Below are 23,592 nucleotides of genomic sequence, written 5' to 3' on the forward strand. Positions count from 1 at the left end.
CCAGATCACAATCCAAATTCTCCAGATCACAATCCAATCGCGCATCTGTGGAATGTGCTGGAAAAACAAGTCTGATCCATGGTGGCCCCTCCTCAGAACCTAAAAGGTCTGCTACTGATGGCTTGGTTCCAGATATTATAGCATACCTTCGTCTAGTGAAGTCAATGCCTTGACCGATCAGGGCTGTTTTGCAACAAAAGGGGGACATACTCAATATCTAGTGGGTGGCCATAATGCTATGGCTGATGTGTGTGTTGGTTGGGCCCCTTTTGAATGATTTACTGCATCAATGCGGTGTGGCATTTAGGCCATCAGCCTGTGGCACTGCTGAGGTGTTATGGAAGCCCAGGTTTCTTTGATAGTGGCTTTCAGCTTGTCTGCATTGTTGGGTCTGGTTTTTCCCATCTTCCTCTTGACAAAACCCCACAGATTTTCTATGGGGTTTAGGTCAGGCGTGTTTGCTGGCCAGTCAGGCACAGTGATGCCATGATCAATAAACCAGGTATTGGTACTTTTGCCAGTGTGGGTAGGTGCAAAGTCCTGCTGGAAAATGTAAATCTGCATCTCCATTAAGCTGGTCAGCAGAGGGAAGCATGAAGTGCACTAGAATTTCCCGGTAGAGGGCTTCGCTGACTTTGGACTTGATAAAACACAATGGACCAACACCAGCAGATGACATTCTGAGATACTGAAATTTTGGGTTTTCCTTAGCTGCAAGTCATAATTCCCCAAAATTAAAAGAAAAATGTTTGAAATATTTCACTCTGAGTGTAATACATCTATATAAAATGAGTTTCACTTTTTAAATTGAATTACTGATGTAAATTAGCTTTTTGATGATATTCTAATTTTATGAGACGCACCTGTACATTTGCAGTACAGTGTAAGTTTTTTTTAGGCATGAGTGAAGAAATGCTGTAAAGTAAGAATGCTTTCAAAAATCTGTTAAATTATTACATTTTTATAGATTTGCAAAATGCAAAGTGCATCAATTCTTACACTTGGAATTACATGATGAGACAGAAGGATTTAGGGCAGCCTACATGCACAGAAGATCTGTGATTAGTTCTCCAAGATGTTTGGAACAACCTGTAATGATATCCCGTACTGGACACTCGAAAAGCTGTAGCAAGTGGTGTGCTGCCACGCAGCTTTAACTGTCTAGCAGTTGTTATTACATGTTATGTTATGCTATGTTATTGGTATCTTCCTTTCACCCCTGCTGTTTCTGGCTAGATGGTTTCTCCCATCCTCCATTTTCCTGCTGTAACTACCATTTTGTTTAGTTGTTATGAGGAGACTGCAGAGTGTGGAAGCTGTGTAACTTCATTGGAAATTTATCTATGGAAAAGCCTCTATGTTTATGCCTTTGCTAACTTGAAGCATTGGAGAACACCTCTGGAGTCTTTATTCATTGAGTAAACTATCTGTTAAAGCCATCATTCAACCTGCTGCACACACTTTCAGACTGGGGGGTCTACAAGGAGGTCACAGGTACAATCGATGCTGAGACAGAACAAGTGGCCATGTTGTTCAGTCTTTATAGGTCAGTCATGACAGTCTTGCAGAACAGTTATACACGCAGCGATTTTATCCCCTCCCTCCCTCCTTTAATTCATGGCATGCATAGGTTTTACACTTCAAAAGAGCCGTTATCTCAACTCGGAGACATAAAAAAACAGCACTCCTGTGCAGAGCTGTAAACCACTAATTGAGTCCTGGCAGGATGTCTGTTTCTTCTGTCCAGGCCTATCGTAAAACTTTTACCAAATCTATTAAGGATAACAAGAACTAATGGGGATTGTAAAAGGCAAACCTAGAGCTCTGCCCAATTCAAAACTTAACAAATACACATACAATTCATAAACTCAAACAGGAACACGACACATTAACACTAAGTATATATTTGAATGAGAAATGTCATACTGAACGAATTATGGTCATACATGACCACACTAGCACATATATAGAAGGGAAGATAGCTGTCAGATATTCCCTGGGTGAATATCTGACAGCTATCAGATTTATCTGAGCTATCCTGTGTATAGTGTCTCTGGATTCAAGATTCAATGCTGAACCATGATCTATCAGTTTCAAGAATGCAACCGACACATATTTCAAGATATGAATAGTGGTATAAAACTCTTTTTAGAGGAGGGACCTGATATTGTCATAAACTCAGGACAGCCGTTTAATTGGTCAGGGGCATATGTAAACAACCCTTTTGATCCCAGAGAAAAAGAGGGAGCCCTTACCAGTTGAGAGTTCTCCTTTTACCATCAAAGCAGGGACATCTGTCAAGTTTGAGAACCGAGCACACCTGGCTCATCGACTGAACCCTGATAACACCCAGGACATGGACTGCAAATATTTTTCCTCCTCATTGCTACCTTATTTTTCTAATGCTGATCGATCTATGTCTCTATTTCTTTGAAAAACCTTTTTTTCTGTAAATATTTTATTGGCACCAACTTTGACCTTTTCATTATTAAAACCTTATTTTGAAAAGAGTTAGCTTTGTCCCTAAGCTCTTAATGCAAGCTAACCAAGAACCTGTCGCTTGAAGAGTGCTACTGTATAGAACAAATCCTGTGAACATACCTGTCTGTGGTGACAGTGTGTGTTAGATGATTATTCTAAAATCATAATTGATATTGCTAGAATTACATGCTTCCTCCCACTCAGACAAAACAGAAGTGGTGGCATTGAAAGGGTTAACTGCTTAATTAGCCCAGTGACAATCGCTCTCAGCCTGTTGGCACATTGTGGTCCAGCGAGCTGGAAAATCTTTGTGCAGGGTGCAGCTGAGAGTTTCATTGTTAAGGAAGTGACAGCGGGGTGTGAGATTGGCTGGTCCTTTGTCACAAGTTGGTGAGAAGGACAGGGATTGGATACCTGCGTCCGTCACACAACCTACCTGCAAAGTTCCTTCAAAAACTGTGTGCAAGGGTACCTGAAAGAATTGATGCTGTTCTGAAGGCAAAGGGTGGTCGCACCAAATATTGATTTGATTTGGATTTCTCCTTTGTTCATTTATTTTCCATTTTGTAAATTCATAAAAATACACTATTAACACTTACATTTCTGAAGGCATTCCTACTTTACAGTATTTTTTCACACCCGCCTAAAACTTTTACACAGTACTACTTTTTTAGGCCTACACAGCTGTTAGTTTCAGTTAATGACTGTTTCCACTTACATATGAAATTGATGATCATTAGCACCTGCTTAGTATATTTAGTTAATCATACACCTAATGCCAATCCTACAAAATCCCTGATTTAGTGTAATAATTGATGTTGGTTAGAAGCCAAAGGGTAGTCACACCAAATATTGATTTGATTTTGATTTTTCTTCTGTTTGCTCACTTTGCATTTTGTAAATGTATAAGAAATAAACAAGTAAAATATATATTTTGAAAGCATTCATACTTTACAGCATTTCTTGAAACTGGTCAAAAACTTTTGCACAGTATTGTATATACAATATAGATAGAGAGAGAGGGTGTGCTTTCTTTTAGAGTGCCCATTGAGTAAAAAAAGATGCATGGGCATTTTAGCGATCCATATTGCAAGAATATGGTGTGAACAGGCTCCAGCTCTTCCTTGAGTATTTACTTTGTAAATATTACTTTGGTACTGTATTAGGAAGAAGATTTGTCTAATTTGTCTGGTTTTGACTAATGTGGATTTGATTTTGTAAGTCTTCAACATCTGTTAATGTTCCTCATTAGTTGTCTTTAATGATGTATGTGTATATATAGTAATAACCTATGTTACCCACTTTTCGCAGGTATTTGGAAGGGCTCTTGGAATACTTACAAGATTATACAGATAGGGTAAAACCTCTGCTAGATCAGAATGAGCTCTTTGGAAAAATACAGAATGAATTTGAGAAGAAATGGGAGACTGGGACCTTTCCAGGGTGGCCAGTAAGCAAATAATTTTACTAATAGAATGTTACGGAAATGAAAGTAAAGATGTATCTGGAAAGTAAAAGAGGGCCCATAAGCAAGCTTTTATTGATAGAATAGGTCTAAATCATCTTTTCTTTTCCAGTTAGATTGCATATTTCATTAAAAACCTGTCTGTCAGTCAAGGTTAGCACAAGAACCATTTCAGCTATTCTATGATCAAACAGTTCCTTACATCTTTCTGTAATAAGCCCCACAGTTTTCTGCTTTTACTTTTATTTGGTAGGGTCTCAGCAAGCAGTACAGCAGCTTGCAACCTAAGTGGATGGGGGTGCTTCAAATCATTTAGATGGTGCTGAAGATTGAGAACACTCAGGCACGTTTAAACGAATAGCAAATGGACTTTTCCTATAACAAATTTTGACTGGAATGTACATTTTTAAGAGCTTTTATATACTATAGAAAATGGACCTATAACTTATTAATATTTTGCCTTTTCTGTATAGCCACTTGATGGTAATGTTCTCTTAGGTTTACTGGGTAATTAAATGTATGAAAAATTAAATACTGTAGTATCTAAAAAGGAAAGAAAAAAAATTGCAGTTTAATATTAGCGGTTACTGTCAATGAGTATAGAGATCCTGTTCATAAGGAAATATAAAGATGGATAATTCTGTGTAATGTTGCATTTTAGATTGTAAATATTTCTAATATTACTAATGTGTTGCTTGTTTCATGTTTAGAAAGAGACTAGCAGTGCGCTGACACATGCTGGAGCTCATTTGGATCTCTCTGCTTTTTCATCGTGGGAAGTAAGACTTCATTTCTTTGCCATTTTTTTGAAAGTGTGTATAGCAATATATTTGTCTAATACCACCTATCCAAAGTCTGCTTTGGAATAAAAGCGTAAAACTATACTCCAAGTAATCAGAAATTTGAGGGTATTTGTAGTATACAATGCGATATTTAAAACTTTATTTCAGAATTTTAAGACTCCATTAAAAGCCACTAGGTGGCCCGAGGCAATATGTAATCTCTTCACTGCTTGTATAATCCATTGAAATTCTGCTGCACAATGCCGCAACCATGTGCATTGCATGTGGTTGCAACATAACCCCGTTCAATTGAATAGGTCACACTTGGCAGCAGTACAGCCTATTGAACTCCACCTGTGGTAGTGTGTGCAAACAGCAGCTAAGCAGTCGGAGCAGTAAACTATGGCTCAACTACCCTTTTTTTATATATATATTTTTATTTTAAGGTTATTACTTAATGTTATTTTTTTAAATGTATTTATTGCCATCACAAGTGCATACAGTTTGAGAGTACATATGGAGGCATTAGAAATTTCTATTCCCCCCCCCCCCCCTCTTATTTATGTCGTGTCTGCATTAAGCTCAGACAGACTGGGGACAAATCATCCTCAATCTGCTATTTACCCTGATACAGCCAGAATTCAACAGCTTTGAATGCAGATTTGCTTAGAACTAGGTGCTACCCAGTTTACACTATGCAGAGGTGGTTGGGCAATAGGGGTTCCCTCATCTTTCACCATTCAGCATCCTGAAGTTTCTTCGTGGGTCAAGAATCGGAGCATACTGTTTTTCATCCACTCGATCGCTTCTATTGCAGTACAGTGTTTAAAGTCAGCTGTCACATTTGTAAACCAGCTCACTCCTGCTATTGCAGCGGTGAGCTGGTTGGAATTTTATAATGCATAAGCAGTATGATTTGGCCTTGTGAACAAGTTAGAAGCAGAGAAGTCTCATGGGTAGTTGCAAAGCTAAACTAGGAGATGTATGTGTCAACCATGTGTACATATCTACATTCCAATAATTGTTTTTCTTGCTTACTGCCAGGAATTGGCTTCACTTGGATTAGACAGATTGAAATCTGCTTTGCTTGCTCTGGGTCTAAAATGTGGAGGGTAAGTTACGATGTGATCCAATGATGTGTTAATAGTTTCAGCAACAGTTATTCTAGAGTACACTTGTCTTGAGAGAAATGAGAGGGCTATTGCAAGACTTTTGGGAGGAGCTAACAATGACTGCTGATCATAGCAGGAGTCGCCATAATGCTCTGTATGCATTCTTCTAAAATATTAACCACTTCTGGACCACCCACCGCGCATATACTGCGTTAGGGTGGCCCGGCTGCGCAAAATCACGTATAGGTACGTGAGAACCACCCGGCCACCTGCGATTGTGCAGGAGAATGACAGAACGGCCGTTCTGTCACAGAGGCAGAGAGAGATCCTGAGAAACAGATCTCTTTTTTTCCTCCAGCACACCCATCCCACACACAGAAAGCACCCCATAGAAGCACACAACCCATTGATCAACCATGTTGTTAATCCCTTTCCTGCCAGTGTCATTTATACAATAACTGCATTTTTTATTTTATTTTTTAGCACTGATCACTGTATTGGTGTCACTGATCCCCAAAAAGTGTCACTTAGTGTCAAATTTGTCCACCGCAATGTTGCAGTCCCACTAAAAATTGCTGATCGCCACCATTGCTAGTAAAAAAAATAAAAAGTCCATAAATCTATCCCATAGTTTGTAGACGCTATAACTTTTGAGCAAACCAACTGTTGTTGTTCTTTTTTTTTTTTTTTTTTTTTTTTTTTTTTTTTTATAGCACAATAAAAACCAGAGGTGATCAAATACCACCAAAAGAAAGGTCTGTTTGTGGGAAAAAAGAAATCAATTTTATTTGAATACAGCGTCGCACGACCACGCAATTGTTATCTAACAGGAGAAACAAAGTCCAAAGTGGTGGTTAAAAATCTTAAATTGATAAATATACCCTCAAAATTGAGCCAAAGTAGAGTATAGCGACAAGATGTTTGTGTTATCCTTTTTGGCCATTTTTATGACTGCATAGGTTGGTTGAATCTATATGAGTACTGGGCTGGGTCAGCTCATGTTTTATGGTGGTAGAACTGCATTTTTCCTTTTTAGGGGGAATTTTATCATTTTGATCCTCTAATTCAAACTTCTAAGTGTCAATTTAAACTACTAAACTTTATACCAATGTTTCTCAACCAGGGTGCTTGATGTGTCAGAGTTGCTACCTCCTGTATTTGCACAGTGTCATGCATTATCATGGTGCAGGTGGGCCTGCCATCAGAAACATGAAAATGTAAATGCTAATCCAGGGATGCTGGCTTTCTGGCTAGCTCCAGCATTCAGAAGGGGGCGGAAGCCCAACTCTCTCTAGACCTTCTGTGGCTTCTGTGCACTGCAATTCTACCACAGAACTCTGTTGTTAAAGCGTTATGCCCCTTTTACATGGGTCAGACTCCGCTGATCCTTGCCAAGCAGTTACGTGGCTGATCCGTGTCTGCCTTCCTTATGCAGAGCAGACAGTCACAACCCGCTTTCCTATATGGGCAGTTGGATGTAAACGGACCACCTGTCTTTTTACACCTGACTGCCATCCAATCTGCTGGACAGATGGGTCTGTTTTTAGCAGATCAGATTGGATGTGAATTTGGCTCGGTCAGGGGGTGGCTTTATAAGAGAATTTGCCCTCAATGGAAAAAGCAACAGTGTTTGCAATCTCTGTATATAATAGTATTTATTTTATAGCTCAGAATTGTGTAAAATTAAAGTCAGACAGATAAATGTAAAAACTACACTTTTTATTTTTTTATTTTATAGAACTCTTGAAGAAAGAGCTCAGAGACTGTTTGGCACAAAAGGAAAATCTCTGGATTCACTGGATCCCTCTTTGTTCACAAAAAACCCTAAGGCAAGGGGGATAAGACGGTACATGTCATTTTATTTTCTGAATTTGTTTGTTTTTATTGCCTTGTCTAATACAATTTCTTTGAGTGCCGGTTCACACTTCTGCAATGCGGGAACGCTGCGAATATGCAGCGTGTTCCCGCATCGCATCCGCAAATCTGGCAGTTCACACTGCCATACGCGATACACAGGGGGTGTCAATTAAAAGTTAACGACACCCCCAGTTGCGATCGCATATCGCAGTGCGATCTGCAAGTACGCACAGAATCCGATCTCACAAGTGTGAACCACTGTGCGATCCGATTCTACTGCGGCTCAAAAAAAGCCTCATGTGCGTGTTTGGTGCGAATTCAGCCATACAGTGTATGGCTGAACTCGCATCCGAACATCAGATCGCATGTAATTAGGAGCAGTGCGCTCCGAATTACACGCGATCTCTGCAAACGCAGAAGTGTGAACCGGCACTTAACTATTTGAATTGATTTACAGGTTTATTTACAAAGGCAGTACAAACTAAAACTATAGCTATATCTAAAGTGACCCTGTCATCACGGAGTTGCTTGTACGCACTACCAGTCTTGTAAGAGAACACCCTTAATTTGCTGCTCCCCAACCACTGTTCAGTTGGGACAAATACTTTTAACTCTTGTTACACAAAGTAGTTTCTTGCCAGCTTGTACTTTTGTGGTGACATACATTTCAACATCAGTAACCACAGCATGTTGCATGGGAGCAGGTTGGAAGTGTTGAGTACATGCAACAAAACAGTGCCATTTTTTTAACACTGTTTATTAGGAAAAAAGCAGCGCTCCATTCAGGTTCCGATAAGACCAAATCAAGAGTCTGCAATGTTGGTGCTTAGGCTCCAAGTGTTCTCTTGGTCACTCACATGGAGTACAAGTAAATATAGGGAGCCGGCAACTCAAAGCATCTATTAAAGTCATTAAAGTCTAAATTTGCTACAGAGTGGTAACAGGTATACACAGCTTACATGTTTCTGTGAGTAGCCTTAATCATAGCTATGATTAAGGCTTTTTGCCGAAACATGTAGACATGTTTTTACCCCTTACCACTCTGTAGCAAATAAAGACTTTTACCGATGCTTCGAGTTGCCGGCTCCCTAAATTCATTTAAACACTGTTTATTGCAGCAGATTGTCAGATAATAAGATATATAGCATACAAAGCTCATGGTGAGGAACTATAAATTAACGATCGTTTCTCATCACAAGAACAGTCCCAACAATCCCTCAATAAACAGATATAAACTGCAACAAGCATTTTCTTCTTTATACAGTATCTCACAAGTGAGTACACCCCTCACATTTTTGTAAATATTTTATTATATCTTTTCATGTGACAACACTGAAGAAATGACACTTCGCTACAATGTAAAGTACAGCTTGTATAACAGGGTAAATTTTCAGTCCCCTCAAAGTAACTCAACACACAGTCATCATTGTCTAAACTGCTGGCAACAAAAGTGACTACACACCTAAGTGGAAATGTCCAAATTGGGCCAAAAGTGTCAATATTTTGTGTGGCCACCATTTATTTCCCAGCACTGCCTTAACCCTCTTGGGCATGGAGTTCATCAGAGCTTCACAGGTTGCCACTGGAGTCCTCTTCCACTCCTCCATGACGAAATCACAGAGCTGGTGGATGTTAGAGACCTTGCACTCCTCCACCTTCCGTTTGAGAATGCCCTTAATGGATGAAATTCACTGTGCATAAAAGTCCTTAAATAAAACAGTTCTTTGTGCTAAATAGTGCTTCAGTGCTGTTGTGCATAAAGTGCTCTGATGCAGCTGTATCAAAGGTGCCTGAGCTCCCCTTAGGTGACCCCACTCACCAGATTAATGAATGTAATCAGCCTGGAATAATCTCCTTGGGATTGGTAATAAACCGGATAGCAACAGGGATGCTGGATGCCTCACTCTCTTAAAATCCTCATAAAAAATAAGAATGCAGGAGGCCCGCCATAGTGAAGTATGTCAAACAGTTTTAATAAAAGCAGAACAGATTACACTTACAAAAAGTACAGGAAGTGGATCGCAGTTTTCTCTAGTGAGTGCTGCGGTTGCAGCGTGCGTACCACCGACCGGAAGTACCCGGAACTGACGTCACACCTCGGATGCTATAGCCAGGCTGACTACATTCATTAATCTGGTGAGTGGGGTCACCTAAGGGGCGCACAGGCACCCTCGATACAGCTGCATCGGAGCACTTTATGCACAACAGCACTGAAGCACTATTTTGCACAAAGAACTGTTTTATTTAAGGACTTTTATGCACAGTGAATTTCATCCATTAAGGAATATATTATTTTTTTTTTTTATTATTGATTAGATATTAATCAGATCACATAACAGCACTAGCACTTGATGAGATTTACCATATGTTGATACTTATTATTGATTATTTTGCACAACTATTTAATAGCACTTAGCACTTTCATATGATTCAGTCTCCGAAGGGCTCATACTCTGCTTTAGTATGTCACAGTACATGTTCACATTCATGGTTCCCTCAATGAAATGTAGCTCCCCAGTGCCTGCAGCCCTCATGCAGCCCCAGACCATGACACTCCCAGGACCATGCTTGACTGTAGGCAAGATACACTTGTCTTTGTAGTCCTCACCATGTTGCTACCACACACACTTGACACCATCTGAACGAAATAAGTTTATCTTGGTCTCATCAGACCACAAGACATTTCAGTAATCCATGTCCTTAGTCTGCTTGCTTTAGTAAGCTGTTTTCAGGCTTTCTTGTGCATCATCTTTAGAAGAGGCTTCCTTCTGGGATGACAGAAATGCAGACCAATTTGATGCAGTGTGTGACTTATGGTCTGAGCACTGACAGGCTGATCACCCACCCATTCAACCTCTGTAGCAATGCTGGCAGCACTCATATGTCTATTTCCCAAAAACAACCTCTGGATATGACGCTGAGCACATGCACTCAACTTTGGTCGACCATGGTAAGGTCTGTTCTGAGGGGAACCTGCCCTGTTAAACCACTGTATGGTCTTGGCCACCATGCTGCAGCTCAGTTTCAGGGTCATGGCAATCTTCCTATAGCCTAAGCCATCTTTATGTAGAGAAACAATTCTTTTTTTCAGATCCTCAGAAAGTTCTTTGCCATGAGGTGCCATGTTGAACTTCCAGTGACCAGTAAGAGTGAGAGCTATAACAGCAGATTTAATACACCTGAGACCTTGCATTACTAACAAGTCACATGACACCGGGGAGGAAAAATGGCTAATTGGGCCCAATTTGGACATTTTAACTTAGGGGTGTACTCACTTTTGTTGCCAGCGGTTAGGACAATAATGGCTGTGTGTTATTTTTAGGGGACAGCAAATGTACACTGTTATACAAGCTATAAGCTCACTATACATTGTAGCAAAGTGTAATTTCTTCAGTGTTGTCACATGAAAAGATATATATTTACAAAAATGTGAGGGGTGTACTCACTTTTGTGAGATACTGTATTGTTATAAGTAAGTTAATTGTGAACTGACATCCTACAAACAGACCTTAGTGTGAAAAACAGTGCCATTTTAACACACGGACTGGCAGAAAGGTAGTATACTGCTTCTTCTCTTACATGCTTGGTGTTTTTTTACTAACCGATTCTGTGTTGACAGGGTCACCTTGACAATATCGTTAAAAATTCAGGTTTATGATGTTCAGTTAAAGAGGAGCTCCAGTCTCCCCCAAAAAAAATTAAGTCAGCAGCTACAAATACTGTAGCTGCTGACTTTTTATATAATACTTATCTGTCCAAGGATCCAGCATTGTCGGCACCCAAATTTATTCTTCAGTCAGCTTCGGGCTCAGGTGCTGGCATTTTCACAAAGGGAAAACTGGCAGTGAAGCTGAAGCCTTCGGGCTTCACAGCTGGTTTCCTACTGCGTATGCACAAACCGCTCTTCACTCTGTAAATGGTCACACCGTGTTCTGGGACCTGTGTGTGTGTGTGTGTCAGCAGGGGAGGAGGAGGGGCTGTACATACTTGTAATCACTGCGGATATCCTAAAGGGAATTGGGTGCTCCCCCCTCCTTCCCAAAAAGTGTCAAATGGTGGCAGTGGAGGGAGGGTGTGAACAACCGGAGCTTCTCCTTTTGTGTTGAGCTCCGCTTTAAGTTGGAACTCTAGCCAAAAGTTAGTTTTGTATAAAGTTAGAGCCAGTACCTGTTGTAAGGTGTTTGTTTCTGCTTGTCCTCCTGTTGAGGAGCTTTCACGTCACTTTGTGGTCTCTTGTTCAGGAAGTAGTTTGAAGTGTTCCCAATGGGAATATATTTAGATCAAGTGCTAGTTCCTGCAAACTGCGCTTAACCATCTCCTGAACCTTCTAAGTACAGCTATAAAAAAAAAACTTACCCCAGATGTACACATAACTCTCCATGGATATCTACAAGGCCGTGGGTTTGTCTGCATTGTTCCTCTGAATGTCTCTTAACTGCTAGCTGCAAGTAGTGTTGAATCTAGTGTTGAATGGAGCAATCTCATGTAAATAAAGCTTCTTGGGAGATTGTCTCTTTAAATCTGACTTTTTTCACTAATCGTGTCGTGTTGGATGTAGTGCAGGTATGTAAACACAGCCACAGCTCTCGGCAGGCAGGCTCTATCAGAGAGTTTCATGTGCAGCTAGGGTATGTGGTTTTTATTCTGTAATTTGTAGTTCTAGGAGTGGTTTATTGCACTTAAAATGTGTACGTGCATATACTTCTAAAATGGGAAATGGTGGTTAAAGGATAAGTTCACCTTTTGAACATGTTATAGCCGTATTCCCCAGTTATGCCAGCAAGACGGGGATCTTCTCCCTGCATCTGCTGTCACAAGTTAAAAGAAATGTGGCCATTCAGGGCTCTGCCCACCCGATTGCTTCATTCATTTACAGAGTTCTACAGAACCCTAGGGGCTGTCGGCTTATAGTTCTGAATAAACTACCATGTTGCTGTTGAGCACTCTAGGTAGTTCATCTAATCTTAATCAAGCACAGATTGAATATGCACAGAAGAAACAAAAGGAAGGAAAAAATGTTGTATTATAGTTACAAAGATCAAAAAAAGGAACAGCTGCAACCATTTACTAGTGAACTCACACTAAATATAAATAGTAACGTGAAAAAAAAAACGGTGTGCTTATTCTAAATGAAACATTATACATAGCAATCTTAACAATAATTGTCCAATTATGAATGTGTAAACCACCAACAAGTTGTGTTCAAAAAGCCCAAACGTGAATCCAGTAAAAGAAAATACGGTTGTGCTCATAAGTTTACATACCCAGGCAGAATTTAGGATTTCTTGGCCATTTTTCCGAGAATATGAATAACAAAAATACTTTTTTCACTCCTGGTTAGTGTTTGTCTGAAGCCTTGTATTATCAATCAACTGTGTTTACTCTTTTTAAATCCTAATGACAACAGAAACTACCCAAATGACCCTGATCAAAAGTTTACATACCCTGTTGATTTTGGCCTGATAACATGCACACAAGTTGACCCAAATGGGTTTGAATGGCTATTAAAAGGTAACCATCATCACCTGTGATCTGTTTGCTTGTAATTCATGTGTGTGTATAAAAGGTCAACACGTTTCTGATCCTTGCATCTTTCATCCAGTGCTGCCCTGGAGTTTCTGCAGACCCTTGCATCTTTCATCCAGTGCTGCACTGATGTTTCTGGATTCTGAGTCATGGGGAAAGCAAAAGAATTGTCAAAGGATCTGTGGGAAAAGGTAGTTGAACTGTATAAAACAGGAAAGGGATATAAAAAAGATATCCAAGGAAATGAGAATGCCAATCAGCAGTGTTCAAACTCTAATCAAGAATTTGAAAATGAGGGGTTCTGTTGAAAGCAAACCACGGTCAGGTAGACCAACTAAAATTTCAGCCACAACTACCAGGAAAATTGTTTGGGATGCAAATAAAACCCCACAAATAACTTCAGGTGAAATACAGGACTCTCTGAAAACATGTGGTGTGGCTGTTTCAAGATGCACAATAAGGAGGCACTTGAAGAAAGATGGGCTGCATAGTCGAGTCGCCAGAAGAAAGTAATTTAGTACGCAAATGCCACAAAGCATCCCGCTTACAATACACCAAACAGCACAGAGAAAGCCTCAAACCTTCTGTCACAAAGTCATTTGGAGTGATGAGACCAAAATTGAGCCTTTTGGCCACCACCATAAACGCTACATTTGGAGAGGAGTCAACAAGGCCTGTGATGAAAGGTACACCATTCCTACTGTGAAACTCGGAGGTGGATCGCTGATGTCTTGGGGATGAGTGAGCTACAAAGGCACAGAAAATTTTGTGAGAATTGATGGCAAGGTGAATACTGTATGTTATCAAAAATACTGCAGGAAAATTTGCACTCATTAGCCCGGAAGCTGCGCATGGGATGTACTTGGACATTCCAGCATGACAAAGATCCTAAACACAAGGCCAAGTCGAACTGTCATTGGCTACAGTAGAATAAAGTGAAGGTTTGGAGTGGCCATCTGTCTCCTGACCTCAATATCACTCCGGGGAGATCTTAAACGTGCAGTTCATGCAAGACAGCCCAAGAATTTACAGGAACCGGAGGCTTTTTACCAGGAAGAATGGGCAGCTTTACCATCTGAGAAGATAAAGAGCCTCATCCACAAATACCACAAAAGACTTCAAAGCTGTCATTGATGTTAAAGGGGGCAATACACGGTATTAAGAACTGGGGTATGTAAACTTTTTAATCAGGGTCATTTGGGTAGTTTCTGTTGTCATTATGATTTGAAAAGAGTAAACAAAGTTGATTAATAATAAATGGCTTCAGCCAAACTCTAACCATGAGTGTGAGAAAAGTTTTTGTGTTTTATCATTCATATTCTCTGAAAAATGGCCAAGAAATCATAAATTCTGCCAGGGTATGTAAACTTATGAGCACAACTGTAAGTGCTTAGTCCACCACTGTTGCTGAGAAAAAAATCAAAGAAAAGTTCATAAAGTGATAAATCTGTGAACTGAAACTGCCACCTTCTGGTAAAATAGCTGCCTACCTTGGGAACTGATCAAAAGGTCAAAATACACTTTGAAATAAACAATGGGGTCTCTAAATCCTGATTGCTTTCACCATGGGCGCTCTGCCCCTCTAGATCCACACATTACTCCACCGATCTCTCTGCAGGGTTTAAGCTGAATCCTTGCCTCCCATCTCTGGTATTAAAATTTTGAATAAAATCGTGCCTAGTAACAGAGTAGGATTATTAGCATTATCGCCTCCTCACTGCACTTCCGTATACCGGAGTCATCAGAAATTGCGTCCCTGGCTCCACCTGATGCATTGCATCACTGGTCACGTGACTTCTTCCCTGACTCCAATATACGGAAGTGCGGTGATGAGGTGATATTGCTAATAATCCTACACTGTTGCAAGATTTATTCAATTTTAACGAATACCTGAGACTGGAGGCAAGGATTCAGCTTAAACCCTGCAGAGAGATCGGTGGAGTGAAGTGTGGATCTAGAGACTCAGAGCCCCCTTGTTGGAAGCAATCAGGCTTTAAAGACCCAATTTGTTTATTTCAAACATTATTTTGACCTTTTGGTTAGTTCCTAAGGTGAACGGCTATTTCACCAGAAGATGGTGGTTTCAGTTCCCTGATTTATCCCTTTATGAACTTTTCTTTGATTTATTTCTCAGCAACAGTGGTGGACTAAACACTTCTATTATATTCTATTACTGGATTCACGTTTGGGCTTTTTGAACACAATTTTGTTGGTGGTTTACACATTTATAATTGGACATTGATTGTTAAGATTGGTATGTATAATTGTTGAATTTAGAATAAGCGCACCATTTTTTTTTTTTCACATTACTATCCTTTAAGTACCTTGTATTTATTTGACTAGTATGATGTTTCCGTTATAAAGAAACTTGATTTTGCAATATGTACTTTTTAACAGAGACACCGAGAAGAATAAGGACATTGCCTTCCTTGAAGCTCAGGTTTATGAATATGTTGAAATCCTATCTGTAAGTCTTCTTTCTTGCTTCCTTTTTTTTATTTACGGTTTGTATTATGCTAAACCAGGCAAATTTAGTGATTTGTCTAATGTCTGATAACAATAAATCTATGGTCTCTTACAATTCAGTAAAATTAAGACCAGCGATGCACACATTTTTATTATTGCTTGATAAGGTTAGTATTGGTTATATGCCGAAATAAGGTCTTTCCGTCAGTGTACTTTTTATTGCTACATCTAAAAATACATTATGGTTTTGAATAGATTGAGTCACCTGGTCCATTCTTTGTCTTAAAGTGGTTGTAAACCCTTCCATATACCCAGTGATGTGACTGTCCTCAGGTGATACATAAGTTGTGCCTGTTTTATCTGCAATATTCTCCTTTACATCTCTTCAAAGAGCTGAATTCTAAAGCTTGTCTGAGAGTTCGGGGAAAAAGGGGGCAGAGATCTGAAGTTACGTTCTGCAGAGCTCAGTGAGGAGAGCTGATTAAAGGAAAGGGACACCCCCCTTCACACAGCTCACAGGAACAGAGCTGTGGCTGTCAATCAGCTGTAGTCCCCTCCCCTGTCACCATTTTTCTCTTACTGTCAGGAAAACTTGTCAGAAGTACACACTATATAGGGATATGCTTTGCTCATATTTCATGTCTGAGGTTTACAGTTTACTTCTATTAACCACTTACGGTCCGCCCGCCGCAGTTTTACGTCGGTACTTTGACGTTAAATGCTGGGTTTATGGCAGCAGATAGCTGCCATAGCCCCGGTATTTTTTTAAACGGCAGGCGGTCCGCTTTGACATAAAAGTGGTCCCAGAGAGGGGCATGGCCTGACGCGCAGAGCGGATGGAAGCACTTTAGAAGAGCTCCGGGTTCCACACGGCTCCACGACTAGCCTGCAGATTGGCCATGGTTAGACTCACAAGGTCTACCCCCTCAATCAAGGCCCAAATGTCTCCGGGAGTGACTTCCACCCGGCAAATACCAGATATTTTCAAGACCAAAGTGGCCCTTAGAAGCAGTGCAGCGACCAGCAAGATGGCGTCTTCATACCACAGGAAAGACGGTAATGATGAATCGACTGTGGCCACAGAGGACATGGTAAGAGATCCATCGTACGCTGACATGCCCCTGACCTTGACTGCAGATAATGACTGAAATTGCTGCAGATTTTAAAAAATCAGTCACAGCAGTGATCACTGACCTGAAGTCTGACTTAAAAATAATGTCCGAAGAAACTTCAACCCATGAATAAGCGGGCAGAAAGAGAGATAAAGCCATCACCAGATTGGAATCCATAACTGAAACCTACTCCAAGCACCTCATTAACATGAATAAACGCTTGGAAGACTTAGAAAACAGGGGAAGAAGGAATAATGTAAGGGTTAGAGGTGTCCCTGAGTCTGTTGCTCAAGATCAAATTAAACCAGCACTACAAAAGATCTTCAACAATGTGCTTGAAAGAGACACTGAAACCCAGATTGTCTTTGAACGAGCTCATAGAGCTCTTCGACCCGGAGAATCATACCGAATAAAGCCAGACAAAATGAGCTTACTTCTCCACTTTATATCCACTTTTTATTACTGTTTTTATAATGTCCAGTGTGTGTTTCTGTAATCTAATTGTTTGAAATACCTTCGGTACGGCGCTCAGCTGATCTCCTGCCCTGCTCTCCTTCTCTTCTCATAGCTGTCAGTGAGGGATCTCAGCCCCTCCCCTCTGCAGTGTTCAGAGCAGGTCACGGCACAGAGTATTGTATTATACCGTAATTGTATGAAATTCCTTTGGTACAGTGTCAGTCAGCGCTTCCGTGACCCGCTCTAAGCACTGCAGAGGGGAGGGGCTGAGATCCCCCACTGACAGCTATGAGAAGAGAAGGAGAACAGAGGGACATCAGCTGAGCTCCAAACGGCGCTGTACCAAAGGTATTTCACACTATTAGATTACAGAAACACACACTGGACATTATATAAAACAGTAATAGAGTAAATTTTAGGATTTTATAAAGACTTTTAGTAGGTTCACACAGAGGATTCGTGACAGGCAGGGAGGGAGATAAGTCCTACCCTGAAAAAAAGCCCTACTGTGTCTTTTGGTGTCAAAAATTAATATAAGACTCTGGCTTATTTTCGGGGAAAAACAGTAGATAGAAATTCCCATTTACCTTGCAAGTCACATTTAATGGCAAACCCTAGCTTTGGATGCCCCATGAACTTCACGACTTCTGCGACAATCTAAACATCCCACAGGTAGAACTCCCCAAATGGCACCAAGATTTCAAATTTCCAACTACTCCACCTAACTGACATTTTTTACACTTTTAGGGGGTCCAGTGACATTACTACAGTAATCAGTGCTAAGAATATGCACTGTTACTGTAATGATGACACTGGCAGGCAAGGGGTTAACCAACACCAGGGGCGATCAAAGGGTTAAATGTATGCTTAGGGGGTGTTTTCTAACTGGGGGGGGGGGGGGGGGAAATGGGCTTACGGAATCAACACAGGGACATGTGTTCCTAAATAGGAGGAACACAGGAGCCCTGTGTTGATTGCTGAGAGAACGGTCAGTCGTGTTTATAGCGGAAGACTGCCATTCTGTCTCCATGGGCAGTGATCGCGGGTGCCCGGCGGCAACCGCCGCCACTGGCCCCACAGATCAGCTTCCCCGCTGGCGAATGAGCGCCCACGATCGCTCTTACGAAGCGTCGTACAGGTACAGCAATTCACGGGAACCTGCAGACGTAAAGCAGAGACCCTAGAGCAGAAAATGGCGGTCGTTGCAATATTTTATGTCACACTATTTGCAAAGCTGTCTTTCAAACTACATTTTTTTGGGAAAAAATGCATTTTATTGAATTAAAAAAAATAAATAAAACCGTAAAGTTAGCCCATTTTTTTGTATAATGTGAAAGATGTTACGCTGAGTAAAAAAATACCGAACAGGATGCTTTAAAATTGCGCACGCTTGTGGAATGGTGATAAACTAGAGTACTTAAAAATCCCCATACACGACGCTTCAAAACCTTTTACAGTTGCAGGTTACCTGTTTCGAGTTACAGAGGAGGTTTTGCGCTAGAATTATTGCTCTTGCTCCAACGATTGTGGCAATAGCTCACGTGTGGTTTTAAACACTTGTTTACATATGCGGGCGCGACTTACGCATGCGTTTGCTTCTGCGTTCTGTCTCGGAGAAATTGGGAGCTTTTAAAATGTTTTTTTTCTTTTTATTTTTTTTGGACCCCTTTTTTTCCTATTAGAAGGTATGTAAACATCCCTTGTAATAGAAATAAACATGAAAGGTCTTTTTTCTTATTTAACTTTTAAGTGCCGGTTCACACTAGGGCGACCTGGTCGCCTCACAGGTCGCCTCCCATAGGGAAGCTGCGGACCCGTTCTAATAGGAGCGACACAAGTCGCTCCGACCTAGAAAAAGGGTCCGGAGCTTCTTTGGGGCGACCCGGAGGCGACCGCCATAGACTTCAATGTTATGAAGTCCGTGGCGGCCGCTCCGAGGTAGCGGCGCGCTGCTCGCACCGCGACCTCGGAGGTTGCGGTGCGAAGTAGCGTCGCCCCTATGTGAACGGGGGCTTAAACAAAAAAAAAAATGTAATTTTGACTTTAAGAAGAAAATAAAAAAAAAAAAACATTTAAGCCCGAGAGGCAAAAGTGATGTCAGACATCGCTCAGGTTCTCCAAGGGTATAGAGCCGAGTGTGGGCTATCTTGTCCTAACTCGGGTTCCTTCCCAGGCATCCAACTGATCAGCTCCGTGCTTACTGACGGCTGCAGTAAGCTCGGAGACGACTGGGGAGACATCTCCCGCCGCATATAAAAGTGATCTCGTGGCAATCCACCACTGGGTCCACTTTTATATGAATATTATATTTTTCATTAAGAGTAACAAGACACTGTCAACTGGTAAAACTGAACTCCGTGTGTTTTGACCTTTTTAAACAGTTAGTTCGGACCAAGCTGGTCCAAGCATACTATTTCCTTTACTGATACAAGTGCATGTGCCTATTGGGAGCACTGTATAATCTGTATGTAGCATTCACTTCCTCTGAGTGGCTGAGGTGGAGAGGCAGGTGGATCATGAAACAATCTCCACCTTAACCAGTCAGAGGAAGGCTAGTATTTGTTAAAAAAAAAATACAAGGCTTCCTGTGAATTGCTGAGCAGCAATGCACTAGACACTGTTTTGTTCCAGGAACAGGGCAGGAAGTCCCCTGTACCGCTGCTGGAACACCACTGAAGCTACATACAGCATATACATCTCTCCTAGTCCTCATATGTGTTAATGAAGGATACAGTTTTAGGGCCAGCTTGGTTCCGATTAACTATTTAGAGCTAAATCCAACCTGTAGTTAGGCTTTAAAGTACCTTTTTAAAAGTTCAGGGTTAAGAAAAAAACAAAACATGTTGTAATTACCTACTCCTATGGTTTTGCACAGAGCAGCCCCTATCCTGCTCTTCTCAGGTCCCCCCCTGGGGATCTTGGCTCCCCCCCCCCCTCCCTCCCTCTTTGATTACCCCCCCTAGCAAGCCGCTTCCTGGGCCCTGCTGGCTACATCCATAGACACAGACCTCGCTCCCTTATCATAGGATTTGACTTACAGCAGCAAGACCCATTGTCTCCCGCTCCTGTCAATCTGCCCCGTGAGAAGGTAGAGAGATGCTGCTCACATGCACATTGGTATATAGGATATACTGCGCTAACCAGAAATAGCTATGAGGACCTTTTTGCGTGCTACAATGATTTTGAATGCTGTGATTACTCACATGCCTTAAACCAAAAAATTGTGCATAATACAGTACTTGTTATGCAAATGTAATAAGTGTGCAATATTAAATGTTAAACCTATTAAAGTGCTCTAGTGATTATAAATGCTGCGATTGCTCACATACATCATACCTTGATAAAATACATTGTACATTACAATATATCAATGTGCAATATTACAAAAAACAAATACCAATAAAACGTGCTGTATGACATGTGCAGTAATTAAAATAGTGAAAAAGCTGTAATAAAAATATGCAATAAAGTCTGTAATGGTGCTGAAAAAAGTGCAAATAGTGCTAAAGTCTTATAAGTGCAAGTATTGTTGGTAGGTGATGTCTGCGCCCCTCCACTCCACCGCAAAGCGATATTGGTAAGGTAGCTCACTTACCAGATGGCGTGGATTCCTTTGGCGTACGCCAACAGGAATCAAGCTGTGCTTGTACCCCGCTCCAAATGGTGGGTATGTGGGATCCTTGGAGGACTGGTGAAGGCTCAAGATGAAAGATAAAAGAAGAAGCTGCTCATCGTATAGAAGGTTTAACAACCTTTATTTAAAACACTTCACACGATCATCCAAAAAATTTTTTTTCATAAAAACTTCCATAAAACACTGCAGTGATAAAAGACTGTTCACTCCAAAAAAAATTATCAAAGGTGTCACGGCAAACTGAAAATTGCAACGTCAGATAATAAGTTATTTTCGGAAGACGTCACATCTCTGACGAAACGCGTCAAGTTGGTACGCACGTTGCCTCGTTCTGAGTAGTCTGCTGGACCGCACGCCGAGGAGTCGCTTCCGGGAACGGCACACCTTGCGGTAGTCTATACAGCAGCGTCCTGAATTACCCAGCCGCGAGGCTACACAGGCACTCAGAAGTGGCTAGAGCAAGGACTCGGCCAAAATAACTTATCTGACGGTTTGCAATTTTCAGTTTGCCGTGACACCTTTGATAATTTTTTTTGGAGTGAACAGTCTTTTATCACTGCAGTGTTTTATGGAAGTTTTTATGAAAAAAAAAATTTTGGATGATCGTGTGAAGTGTTTTAAATAAAGGTTGTTAAACCTTCTATACGATGAGGAGCTTCTTTTTTTATCTTTCATCTTGAGCCTTCACCAGTCCTCCAAGGATCCCACATACCCACCATTTGGAGCAGGGTACAAGCACAGCTTGATTCCTGTTGGCGTACGCCAAAGGAATCCACGCCATCTGGTAAGTGAGCTACCTTACCAATATCGCTTTGCGGTGGAGTGGAGGGGCGCAGACATCGCCTACCAACAATACTTGCACTTATAAGACTTTAGCACTATTTGCACTTTTTTCAGCACCATTACGGACTTTTTTATTGCATATTTTTATTACAGCTTTTTCACTATTTTAATTACTGCACATGTCATACAGCACGTTTTATTGCTGTTTGTTTTTTGTAATATTGCACATTGATATATTGTAATGTACAATGTATTTTATCAAGGTATGATGTATGTGAGCAATCGCAGCATTTATAATCACTAGAGCACTTTAATAGGTTTAACATTTAATATTGCACATTTATTACATTTGCATAACAAGCACTGTATTATGCACAATTTTTTGGTTTAAGGCATGTGAGTAATCACAGCATTCAAAATCATTGTAGCACGCAAAAAGGTCCTCATAGCTATTTCTGGTTAGCGCAGTATATCCTATATACCAATTGCTTAGTCAACTATACCAGTGGTCCTCAACCCTGGCCTACAGGGCCCACTAACAGGCCAGATTTTAGGTATTACCTTGGGGAGATGCAGACTAGAGTACTGCAATCACTGAGCAGCAAATTATATCACCTGGGATGTATTTCAATTATCTTGAAAATCTGGCCTGTTAGTGGGCCCTGTAGGCCAGGGTTGAGGACCACTGAACTATACCATATATAGTAGACTTGAATAACTGCTGCTCTCCTCATCCCACACAATTTTTTTACCTAGGCGCCAGTAGAATATTGACCCATACAGTCACATGCACATTGCTGGATCTAGTTTTTAGGTTCAGGTAAGTAAAAGGGGGGGGGGGGGTGCTAGACACAGATTTTTTTCTTTTCCTTTTTTTTTTTTTTTTTTTTTTTTTTATACCTTAAAGCCTAACTCCAACTTTTTCACTAGAACTAAATGGAATGAACAGTCCCAGCATGGATCATACCCGTTTACCATGTTGCTTTGTTTGCAGATCTGATATTCTGGGTTTAGTTGTGACTTTGTTCCATGAGTTACCCTGTATAGTCTGATGTAGACTGAGACCCTTTCATAGCCACTTTCTGCTACATCTCTAGCCTAAAACACACCTCTCTGTAGTCTTTTAGACTCTGCAAATGCTGTAACTTCCTTCACAGCTCTGATGGTGGGTGGAATGGAATATATCCTAATTGGCATTCAATCCCGCACAGTCCAAACCTCCCATGTCCATCTCACAGATTACAGCATTATTCAAAATCAATTTGGAAACCCATTCATACACAGCCTGTTCTGAAAGCTAGCTGTGCTACTGCTGGGCAGGATGAAATGTATCACAATTAGAATTCAGTCCTGCCCAGTTAAATATGCCGACCAGTTGTAAACAGGGAGAGTCCCACCCTCCCAGAGCCCTGCTCTCTGTGAAATGATTAATTTACATATGAATGAAACTCCTTCATAAAAACCTCCCATAGCCGTCCTCTGTAGTCTTGCAGTAAGCTATTATTCTTTGGCATGCTGCAAGAAAGGAATGACGCATTTACACCTGCTTTGCTGACTGAAGAGTGATCTGCGTTTGGATCACTCTTCAGAGAGCATTTGACAGGCGGTGAGGAGGAGTTGTATTGCCTCATCATTGGTGCACAATTGCAGTGTGGCTCCATTCAGTAGAATTGGTTGTGTCTGGCAGGCAGTAGTGCCCATCAAGCACAACAGGAAGTATAGTTCCTATCACAGTCGTAGCATGTTCAGCCACTGCCCCTTCAGCTAAAGGACAAGCAGTTGGGGGCGGTAAAACCTTGTGGTTCTGCTTCATTTTTACACCATTTATTTAAACAAGCCCCTTGCATCTAAGGCCCCATTCACACTTTGTGTAGAAGAAGCTTTCTGGTCAAAATAATTTTAGTGTGTTTGATGACTA

At 41.0% G+C, this 23,592-nt stretch overlaps 1 protein-coding gene across 1 annotated transcript in view; it reads left to right on the forward strand.

The window, feature by feature from the left end:
- SF3A3 (splicing factor 3a subunit 3) overlaps positions 1–23,592 on the forward strand; it is a 53,894-nt gene that overhangs the window by 20,589 nt on the left and 9,713 nt on the right. Inside the window, exons 8-12 of the mRNA XM_082245360.1 lie at positions 3,793–3,931; positions 4,657–4,725; positions 5,773–5,840; positions 7,579–7,686; positions 15,621–15,690. Coding sequence (XP_082101486.1) covers positions 3,793–3,931; positions 4,657–4,725; positions 5,773–5,840; positions 7,579–7,686; positions 15,621–15,690 — 454 coding nt within the window. The remainder of the gene's footprint in view (positions 1–3,792; positions 3,932–4,656; positions 4,726–5,772; positions 5,841–7,578; positions 7,687–15,620; positions 15,691–23,592) is intronic.

The sequence above is a fragment of the Pelophylax lessonae genome (genome assembly GCF_965119305.1).
Source record: "Pelophylax lessonae genome assembly, chromosome: 2".
NCBI lineage: Eukaryota > Metazoa > Chordata > Amphibia > Anura > Ranidae > Pelophylax > Pelophylax lessonae.